This window comes from Octopus sinensis, linkage group LG28, assembly GCF_006345805.1.
Source record: "Octopus sinensis linkage group LG28, ASM634580v1, whole genome shotgun sequence".
Classification (NCBI taxonomy): domain Eukaryota; kingdom Metazoa; phylum Mollusca; class Cephalopoda; order Octopoda; family Octopodidae; genus Octopus; species Octopus sinensis.
Genome location: NC_043024.1, coordinates 6934266 through 6946338, shown reverse-complemented (window position 1 = coordinate 6946338; position 12073 = coordinate 6934266). Strand labels below are relative to the sequence as shown.

Below are 12073 nucleotides of genomic sequence, written 5' to 3'. Positions count from 1 at the left end.
AATCATTAGCACACCGGGCGAAGTGCTTAGCAGTATTTCATGTGCCACAACATTCTGAGTTCAAATTCTGCGAGGTGAACTTTGCCTTTCATCCTTTCAGGGTCAATGAAATAGGTACCAGTTATGCACTGGGGTTGATGTAATTGACTAGCCCCCTTCCCCCCAAAATTTTGACAAAATGGTGAATGGTTTTCTTAGGGGTATAAATATGCCTCAAACATAATTGAACTGTTAACAAGTTTATATTGTTGACAATGAAACACCAGTGTTTATATAGTGCCACAAGGAATAAAGACCCACTTCAGTAAAGAATGACCATGGGATTGCACCTACAAAGTTACCTACCGAGGCACAAGTCAAGGTAAGGTTGTTAATGGAAGACTAGCTGTCGCTCATGCATACCAGCCTCTCCTTTCTCCACCACTGATGTTATCCAAGGGAAAGGCAAAGGGGCCGATACAGCTTGGCACCAGTGATGTCGCAGCTCATTTCTACAGTTGAGTGAACTAGAGCAACATGAAATAAAGTATCTTGCTCAAGAACACAACACGCAGCCCAATCTAGGTTTCGAACTTACAACCTCAGGATTGTGAGTCTGATACTGTAACCAATGAACCATGTACCTTCATATCACCACAATATTACAACAATTAGAGATTAAGATAGCAAACAGAAGAATAAATATTGGGGTTGCTATGATCAGCTAAAAATCTATCAAAGCAATGCCCCAGTATGGTCGCAGTTCAAAGACAGAAACCAGTAAAAACAAATAAATAATCGGTAACTGGCAGAGATATCAAAAACTCCTTAACATGTCTGGTATTGCAAGAACTGCTGCCATACATTGCCCTTTCTTCCTCTCCATCAGAGACAACTGGATGGCAACGCTGACAACTGGAAACTTAATAATATTCAGTACCTCACTGCCTTGCAAACAGCTACAGACTCAAGCCTCATAGCTCAAAGTGAGAGAGAGAGAGAATGTGAGGGTGTGTAGCAATCATTTCTTATCTCCAAACACCATATGATGTTCATCAATTAACATTGATTTTCCCATAGTATAAAGTCAGACGGAATTTGTCGAGGCAAATTTTCTATGGCTGGATGCCCTTCTTGTCACCAAACTACACCAGTTTCCCAGTTCGGTAATATTTCCCCATGACCAGACATGTTTTTTCCATAGAAGACTGGAAACATTTCTTGTATGACAGCAGTAATGCTTACTTTAAACCATCGCATCACAAAACTACACACACACAAAGAGGCTTCTTTCAATTTCTGTCTACCAAATCCATTCACATGCCTTTAATTGGCCTGAGGTTATGGTAGAAGACACTTGCCCAAGATGCCAATCAGTGAGACTGAATCCCAGGTTACATTTGGATGTGAGCTTCTTAACCACACGGCCCTGCCTGTGTCTACATTATAAAACTGAGTTCATTGCCTCACCCACACCAAAAAACAATCAACTGCAAGGACCAAAGTGTTTTGATATTTGGCTAACTTGGCAGTTTTAGATTTTTCAGTGACAGCAGAGTTGGGGATTTTTGAAAATGTTAAAAAATTTTCTAAGTGAAAAAGCCAGTCCTATAATGAATCTGTAACAGAACAGAGATGCTCCCTTTCTTCATGATGAATGTTAACAAGGTTGGTAGGACTCTTGTGATACAATGGGTTTCAGAACTGGCTGACCAACACCAATACAGTCCAATGTGATACTGTCTTACAGGAATTTAAGAGTTACTACAGAGAAATAAGTCCTGCGACATTGCAAATACCTTCATTTACAAAAGAGATGAACAAGTGTTTCCAGCAATACATTCATTGACAACACTAACCAGTTGCATGTAACGAGGACTAATTATCTATAATGAAAATCTCCTTCAAATCTCAGTCAATCGCTTTAGAAAAAGGGAAAGATCGTGGTCAGAACAGATTTGATCACTTTCACCATAGGGTCTCTTTTTCCATTTCTGACCCAGGGCTAAACAACAGCAAGAGGATTAAGGTTCAACATACTGGGATGGGAATGGCAAAGAATAACATTATCAGAGTGTATGCGAACCACACCTGGTCTGCTTTCCATGAGGCCATGTATGTATGTGTATGTGTGTGTGTGTATATATATATAGCATTATACATGTGTGTGTGTCTATATATATATACACACAGTCTCCTGTTGCATAATTGATTCAGTAGGCAAGCAGTCAGTATTGTACTGGGCAACAAAAGGACCAGCCTGCTCCTGCCAACAATGTGACCAGCTGGATTCTTGTTTTATTGTCCACGTAGGCCGGCTGTATTGTTACATGTCACAACCAATAAACAAGTGAATGAAATGACTGCAGAGAAAGAGAGAGAGAGAGGAAGAGAGGAAGAAAGAGTGTAAAGGAACTGTGGGAAGGTGGGGGTGGGCATAAGAGGAAACTTGCGTAACCAGACATTTGTGGAAAGGAAACTTGTGTAACCAGACTTTGCCGAAAGTTATGCAAAACATGCATTACAACTCGTACATAGTTGAGGTGTAAACATGTAGGATTCTGCGTTTATGGAAATCAGCCTAATTTGCTATTTAATTCTATGTCAGTTCCAATCAAACCATGACCATCTCCATGTATTCTTTAAGAGTAGTACCCTCTTTAATTTTATCATTTTTTTTTTTGTGTTAAGGCAGTAGGAAGATTTGACTGCTATTTCTACAAGATCAAGTAGAGATTTTTTATACAGTCGGAATGAACCCAGAACCATGTGGTTGGCTGAGTGGTAAGTAGCCCCATCTGGTGAGAGATAAATATTTAATAGACACAATACACATTTTATATGTACCAATAATAGTCTTGTGTGCTGAGAAATACCTTAAACATATTGATCAGGCACAAACCACATATCATAAAGAACTAGAAATTGAATGAGAGACAGAAGGGCTCTCTCTGTCCTGATCTGAAGTGGTTGTGGCCATTTTGAAAAGCCAATGCCAAACCAGCTCTAAAAATGATTTCTTTGAGAGGCCCCAAGCAAGAAATTTGGGTAGAGGGAGCAGTCAGCTACATTGATGTAACCCTAGTCAGAACTGGAAAAAGGGTTGGACAAATTTTGATCTTTACTCTAAGAATATTTTGAATATTTAAAATTTCATGTTCAACATTGGAGGGAGAAAGAAAAGCTTTATGGGTGCAGAAACTATCCCATGTGTCCAGCCACTTTCTTAAAATTAGAGGTGTGATTGAGATCTGGCTGTTATTTCTAGCAGGTTGAGCAATACGCCTCCCTCTTTGATTACGGTGAAGTTACTGGTGCATTAGAATATCAGACCCAAGAATTAATATAAAACTAATTAATGAAAGACTCCTTCCTCACTGCATTTTTAATTAAAAATTCAATCAAGATTAAAAATTGAATTTTGATTAAAAATTTTGTTTTCTCTCCGACTGAATTCTATTTCAATTTTTTAGTGATGCTGTCATGGTTGGAGTATTCAGCTCCCACTCTTACGAGTACAAATTCGATTTCTAGCAAAATAGTGTTCTTAAGCAAGACACTTTACTTCACATTGCTCCAAGTTCACTCAGATGGCAAAAATGAGTAGAACCTCTATTTCAAGGGGCCAACCTTATCACATTCTGTGTCCTGCAGAATCTCCCTTAGAACGTTCAGAATATATGTGTGTCTGTGGAATACTCAACCACTTGCTTGTGAATTTCACAAGCAGGCTGTTCCATTGATCGGATCAACTGGAACCCTCATCACTGGGGCCACTGGAGTGCCAGTCAAATTCCCAATTCTTATTTTCTTTAACCCTTTAACATTCAGATTATTTTATCAAGAGAATTGCTTATTTATTTACATTGTTTTTGAATTAATCATGCATTATCTCATATCCTTGAGATTTCGATGATGTGATTGTTTGTTTTTAGAATATCATTGTAGCGTAGGAGCCAGGATCAGATCAGTTTGAACATAAAACAGATGGAATATTTTAACCAGATGTGGTTCATTTAAATACTAAAGGGTTAATTTGCAAAACCTGGAGCAGTGAGTTGTTTGTGGAATGCTGTTTGATAAAAGGGGGTTGGAGACAGCATTACAAAAGCATCAGAACAAGGGGTTCAAGAATGGCCAAGAAGCCCACTTTGCAATCACATGGTTTTAGTTTAGTCCAGGGGTCACCAAACTGCAGCCTGTGAGGTCAGTTCATCCAACCCACCTCTGCACTGTACCCTTTGTGTAAATGCCTACAATGAGGGTTCATTTGCCTCTGGCATGACATCAGTGTCTGGAACAACTTGTGTCTCTGAGCAAATATTTTCAATGATGAAGAATGTGAAGTCAGAATATAGAAAGAGACTGACTGATGAGCATTTCAAAGCAATTCTCTTGGTTGGATGCGCCAATTCCAAAGCAAATATCAATATCATAAAAGCTAAACACCAGTTTCGCAAATCTCTAACCTTTTCTGCTGCTTAGTTCATGAAATTCAGACATGTGTGCACTTGGTGTGATATATCTTATTGCAAATGTCGCCTTCTTTGATAACTTTTTGGGAATTAAATGTGATTACCTTTATTTTTTTGTGTATTCATGGTATTGTATTGGAACAAAATGGTTATACAGACTGTGCTCTTATCTGGCCCACCATGAAAATACTTTGGTGACCCCTGGTTTAGTCCTACTGGGGTACCTTGGAAAATGCCTTCTGTGACTCTGGGCCAATGCCTTGTGAGTGAATTTGGTAACCAGAAACTGCATGGGAGCATGTGTGTGCCAACATCATTCAATGTCAGTTTACAATGGAGTAGAACAGTCAGAAGAATTGGCTACAAAAGTTTCTACAGCCGGATGCCCTTCCTAGCACATGGTGGTTAGAGCATTGGGCTTACTATCAAGGTTGCGAGTTTGATTCCCAGACCTGGTTGTAGTGTTCTTGGGCAAAGCACTTTATTTTCCCATTGTTCCAGTTCACTCAGTTGTAGAAATGAGTTGTAATGTCACTGGTGCCAAGCTGTATCAGTCTTTGCCTTTCCCTTGGATAACATTGGTGGCATGGAGAGGGGAGGCTGCTGGTCTTCCACAGTACCTCAAAGAGGAATTTTCTAGGTGCAATGCCATGATTATTTGTAACTGAAAGGGGGTCTTTACCCTTTATTATATATAAATAAATATATATATATACACACACACACAAGAGAGAGAGCGCAAGAGTGTGCAAGTCCCCTCCCCCCACTGCTGGACAACTGGTGTTGCTTTATGTAATAGATGAGGGGGCATAAAAGTGTGTTTGTGAAAGCAGGATATACAGAGCAAAATGCAGACATGTTTACACATCAGTAATCAGTATACACAAATGGGATGAGGAAAGAGAGGAGAGACAAAGAAATAGAAGGATTAAGAAACAGGAAATTGTTAACATTAATGACATCATATAACCACTGACACAGATATAGACATACATGTAAACATATAAGAGGGGGTGCTGAAAAGTTCATGGCCTTAAGGGTATTGCAAAAGGCCTGATTGGAGGCCCAAGTTTTCTTACAGGGCTTACAAAAACTGAAGGACCACAGTGTATGAATAAGTGTATGAATCTGAAGGGAATATGTTGAATAAAATCCTAACAGATGAAAAGCAAAGTCAACCTCGGTGGAATCTGAAATTAGAATGTAGCAGATGAAATACGACTAAGAATTTTGCCCAGTGTGCTAACGATTCTGCCAGTTCGCCACCTTCAAAAATAACGATGATGATAATTTGCAATGTTTCTGTATAAGAAGAAAACATTTGACTGACTCTTGTATATCAACTGATGACATTTCTGGTCCAGGTGTGTTTGGTCAAATAACAGCCAACATTCAAACCACCAACCAATTTCGTCTAGATACTGACTTGGGGGGAGGGGGGAGGGGGAGAGGGAGAGAGAGATGGTTGTCTGGGATGGCTGAAGAAACAAGTGTCAACATAGCAACAGCAAATGACATGCATGTTTCTCTCCTCCCACCACCACCACCATTTAAAGAGAGAAAAAAAGAGAGAGTAGCTAATGTTTAGGACAAGATACTCTTGTCTAAGTGATTAAGGAGTGCACACAATACCTCTCAATGTAAGGGGGAGGAGTCAACAAAAATAGTAAAATTTTAGCCCCAGGTCGACCTTGCTTCAGCAGACCTGACAGCTACCCATGGCCATCACAACTTTTAAGGAAAGTGTTTGAAATCTGAAGTCCTTCCTTGACTTACCAAGGGAGTAATTTCAGATTATGTGTATACCAAACTATATCGTCTGTATTATCTGCAGGGGGGTTGGTTTTTATTTCTAGCAGGTCCAGGCCACCACTCAGTAATGAGACAATGACGTATCCGCAATGACAACATGTTTGAAACAAAAATCTCTCTGCAACATCCTGTTTTGAAACACTTATCTGCAAGTGTATAAGGCATAGCCATGGCTGTGTGGTAAGAGGTTTGCTTCTCAACCACGTGGTTTCATGTTCAGTCCCACTGTGTGGCACCTTGGGCAACTGTCTCTGGCTGACCAAAGGCTTGTCAGTGGATTTGGAAGATAGAAACTGAAAGAAACCCACGTTGTGTGTGTGTGTGTGTGTGTGTACACACACACACACACAGACAGTGTTCAACAAGCACTTGACAGCTGGTGTTGGCTTGTTTACATCCCTGTAACCTTGCAGTTCAAAAGAGATGGATAGATTAAGAACAAGGCTTAAAAAAAAATGAAAAATAAAAGTACAGGGGTCCATTTGGCCCCAGCATGGCCACAGACTGAAACAAGATAAAGCATTTACCTAAAAACTAAAATACATGTATTATACAAGTGTATAAGTAACACTCCAATAACAGGAGCAATACAGGGCTGAAAAGGTTTGCCATAACCACGAAGGTAACCAACAGGCTACCTGTCTGGTTTGAGGTCTTCAGAAGAGGTGCCACAGAAATATAAAAAGAGAAATACTTGGGTTGAAACCCCGACTCACAAATTATCCAATGAAATCCTGAAGTTTCCCTTAAATTTTTAATTGACCACAGGTAGGTCATGTGGTATCTAGGATGTAATGTGGGACGTGGGTATCTAACACTACTTATGTGATACTTGCCTCACATATGGTATAGTGTGAAAATACTACACCACTCACGTCAAAATTAAGATATCGTATTGGGACTGTGGGATAAAACATAAAATGAGGGTCAAGAGACAACATATCAACGATGCTTGAATGTAATTTGAAGAGGGGTTTAAAATTGGATTGAGTGTTTCGAGTAGTTAAGGAGATGAGAAGCCCTAAAAAAACAGCAATGTCTTTCAAAAGAACCAATTTTGAATCCTGTCCCAGAAACACTTTCTGGTAATCCATGAAAAGGATCTCTCCTTTCAGGAGTTCAAGCCATTTATAAATTCTGAGTAATTCTTCAGGGTCAATAACACTATGTACATTTAAGGGTTTTACTAGAGTTCTTTTGAACTAATTAAGTCAGTTAATTAATAGAGTTAGTTGTAATGAGATACAAAATGCTTTGTATTTGTTTTAGAGCTCTGAGTTCTGAGTTCAAACTTCAATGGCAACAGCTTTGTCTTTTGTCCTCCCAGGGTACAATTACTAACATGAATTCTTTGTGTGTTACTCTCTCTGAACTGACCATATTGCACCAATGGGACAAGCAACAGGACTAACTGTGCTCAAACCCCTTTCTCCAAAAAATGGAGAAATGAATGAACAGGAAGTTGGCAACCTTGACTCAGAGAAACAGATATACGACAGAAACATATGGACAATATGATGTGCAATACAGTAGAGAAAAGAGACAAGAGACAAGATTTTATCATTGCTTTATTTTATAAGAGCCCATTCCTTCTGGGTCCTCTTGCAACACATTAACACCCAAGTCAGTCTTTATCTAACAAACCTGTTAATTCACTTTTGGGTTTAGTTTAAAGCAGCCTACCCCTAACTAGATAAACCATTTGCCTGTCCTATGCATTTCACTGACAATCATGCATCATATGATACCCATTTACTTTTTTTTTATTTTTTTTAACCACCAGAATAACCTGGGAATTATGAATGGGAAGTCATATTACCCAGAACATATGAAACAAGAACTAAGTCTGAAAGCCAGCATGGGCATTGAGGACAGACTTATGAAAATGCTTTGGACAAGTAAAGGATTGTGTCCTTCCCCACTCCTTTTTAAATAGCATGATGACTATTTGGCTCTTATTTTTAGCAAATTAAATGACGACGTGCAACAACTTTCATTCCATTCTGTGAATATTATACTTAGTTTGCCAATGAAGTCTGCTAGATTGCTTGGGGTTTTCTTTCAGTACTTCATGCCTCGTAGCATTATCCGTGTGTATTCTGGTTTTTAGATTAGATACATTGAATACCACAAATTGTAAAAGTTAAAAGTTTGGCTACAAGAAGGGTATGTGGGTCTCTAACCCATGCCAGCATGGAAAAGCAGATGTGGAAACAAAGACAACTCACTATCTTTGTTTTGCTTTTCAACCGATCTCCAAGAACACCGAAAACCTCATGAGAACTAAAGGTTTTCATTTCCATTATATGATAACCAGCTATCATTTTACACATGCAACAGTTATCAACCAGATAACAGCATATAGTGGCAGGGATAACCAGCAATGACAGAGCTACCGTTGGCTCATGTAACAACTAGCATATTTACTCCTTGTGTACCAGTCACGATTTCATACTTTATTTTAACTGAAAAAACTGGGGTACGACTTATTGATAAGGAAAGGCTAAAACTGAAGGGGCTAAAAGTTTTGTACAAAAATTTAACACTAAATTAGGGGTGTGACGAACAGATAAATACAATACATATTAGCACAGCTACCAATGGCTTTTGTGCTAACTACCGATCGACATGGCTACCATTGGCTGGTGCAACAATTACATATTGACAGCTATTGTTGACCTGTGCAATGACTACCTTCAACACAGCTACTGTTGACTTGCATGACAACTATTGCCATATCCATTTCTTATGCAATAATCGTGGTCCCTGATTGTAGATTGTAACCCCAATTGTAGATGTAAAAAACTGAAAAAGGAGCCACCATTCAGAAAATGGGGGGTAAAGCACTAACAATAAGAAAGAAACAGTAAAAATAAGAGAAGCTGGGTATAGACTTACCTGATCAAAAAGCTGTTTGCCTGTGGTGCTGGGCTGGATGGCAAATTCCAGCTCCGCATCCATGGTTTGGACGCGTACATTTACCTGAAGACAAAGAATATAATGGGTTAAAAAATTGAATGAGAAAAATTAAAAAACAGAACAACAAAGTTAGCAACTATTAAAATATATTACATTTCATTAACCTTTCCATTACCATATTTGTTGAAGTATACTTTGTTTTAATTTTAAAAATAATGAAATTTTTAATCAAATAACTGTCATTAAACTAGTGTCTGGAACAAATTAACCTGAGATTTTGGAAGATTTTAACTTAGATTACTTTAAAACCATAGATCTGTACCACAGAACCAGGGTGGGTTCATGCAGGTTTGTACCAAAAAGGTTAACCTCATACCAAGATTATAAAACAGAATCTTTGAGTTGGAAAAGTCCCAGAAACACTTTTTGATAATCCATGAAAAGGATGCTCTCCCTTCAAGGGTTCAAACCATTTATAAATTATAAATAATTTGGTTTCATGACATTTCAAGTCCTATTGCACCCGAGTTTCATCTCTTGAAGAGTCCAATTCAGTTTACACCAGTCAAAACACAGGACATTTTTCCAATATATTACTGGTATTGTGGTTTGGCAGAATCATTAAGGATTCAAACTAAATACCTTGTGGTATTTGTCCAGGATCTCAACATATGCAATTCAAATCCCATTGAGCTAACTTTGCTTAACTTTACAAGGAAGTGAAATAGGCACCTTAGCTTTTCACCCCTCCAGAAATCAATAAAATTAATCAAGTATTGGGTTTTATTTCATGGTTTCCCCTCCCAGCAAATTCCCAGCATTGTACCTCAATAATTTTATTATTATTATTATTATTATTATTATTATTATTACTTCTTTTTCTTCTTATTGATTGGCAGAATCGTTAGCATGCAAAGGCAAAATGCTTAGTAGCATTTTGTTTGTCTATGTTCAGTGTTCAATTCCAGCCAAGGTTAACTGTCTTTCATCCTTTCGGGGTCAATTAAGTACCAGCTGAGCACTGAGGGTCAATGTAATTGATTTGCCCCCACCCCCCAAACATGCTGGCCTTGTGCCAAAATTGAAACCATCATTAGTATCATTATTACTTGTTGTTATCAGAAATGTGAGCATTTTGGATAGAAAGATTCTTGATTGATATTTCTTCAATCAATTCTGTGAAGATGAAAGATACAACCAACAACTTCACCAGCATGACAAGGATTTGAACTCCTAAAAAAAGTGATATAAAACAAAGTAGCACACAGCATTTTGTCTGTGCTCTGTCAGTTCATCAACATACCCCAACTCCCTTCCGACCAATCTTAAAATGCAAAAATTTCATTAAGAATGGTAAACACAATAGTAAGCAGCATCATGAACTTTGTAAACAAGTCTTAATGATGCATCTTTATATTTTAGAGAGGCACCACCATTTTAAACTATTAATTACAAATGAAAAACAAAAAAAGAATTATACAAAGCAATACATATATATATAAATAATTGAAAATATAGAACCTAAGTAGATTATTTCTACACAAGAATATAAAAATCAAATTCCATTTTTCCTCTCATCATTCAAAATACACAAAAAATATCTGAAACAACTCATAGCAATTTCCCCCTTCTAATGTCCTTCCATAGCCATCTGGGAAAAATACTTCATAAATTTGAATTTCTATTTTTTATTTTTTTTTCTAAAATTAATCAAAATATTTTGAGTGAAATATATACTCAAAACAGGGGTTAGGAGATAAAAAGATTCTTACATAAAACTCAAGACAAGTTTAAATACACTTTCAAAGAGTCTGGGTTTGTTTGGATCACAAAAGCAGGAGTGACCTCAGGCAGTTTGGTAACATAAAAAATTAAAATCCGTTTAAAATAGTCCAGCTTTTTGTTTTTACAGCTGTCCACTTCGGTACTAAAGCATGCTATGCACAGAATTCCACAGCTGGCCATAATTGAAGAAAGACTAAACAAGTTGGAACATATTCTACAGGGAAGCATAATTTAGAGGACTCATAACAATTATAATGAGAGAGAGAGAGAAAGAGAGAGTGTGAAAGCTAGTCATTCACATGGAGTGGAGAGGGAAGACCTTGACAGCCTGTGAAAAATTCACTGCATGAGGTGACCCACATAAATCTACCCTCTAATTACATGACATTCCAATCTGTCACAAACAACTAGGAAGCTTTTATGCAGTCACTCAAGCTGCTAGAAATAGCAACTAAACCTCACTCAAATCACCCCCACCTCTATTGGCTTTAAAAAGAGGAAACCACAGGATCATTCAGAGATGGATATTTCTAAAATGACAGGATGGTCATAACTGGAACGCCTTTGGTCAGCAATTTAATCAGCCAGGGATTGTCAGACACTCAGCAATAAGACACTGGACCAATGAGAGAGCGTCAATGCCAGAGGGTGGGGTATGTGTAAGGGGATGGGGTACCACACCAATGGGGCATGACAAAATTTTATTGGACCAAGATTTCAGAATAAGGCATAAGTGATTAAAACTACTTTGAATGTGTGTGTTCTTTCTTAACAATTACAAGATAGTTGTAAACAAGTGTCCCTGTCATACAAGCAGTGTCATTTATTTCCAATATTCTGTAAGAACACATCGGACCATGAAGAAATATTACCTGGCTTGGAAACAGGTATGGGTTGGTAACGAGAAAGGCATCTGGCCATAGAAAGTCTGCCTCAACAAACTGACCCATGCAAGCATGAGCAAGTGCATGCTATGATGATGATGATGATATATAAAATCAACATCTAACATCTGTTTTCCATGCTGTCATAGGTTGAACAGTTTGACTGGATACAAGCAGCTGCATGAGATCTCAAAGTCAGATTTGACATGGTTTCTACAA

The 12073-nt window shown here is 38.1% G+C and overlaps 1 protein-coding gene across 6 annotated transcripts in view; it reads right to left on the bottom strand.

Moving 5' to 3' along the window:
* LOC115225885 (moesin) overlaps window positions 1–12073 on the bottom strand; it is a 138327-nt gene that overhangs the window by 59767 nt on the left and 66487 nt on the right. For all 6 annotated transcript variants that reach the window (XM_036514537.1, XM_029796884.2, XM_036514535.1 and 3 more), the window contains one exon: window positions 9165–9248. In XM_036514537.1, coding sequence (XP_036370430.1) covers window positions 9165–9248 — 84 coding nt within the window. The remainder of the gene's footprint in view (window positions 1–9164; window positions 9249–12073) is intronic.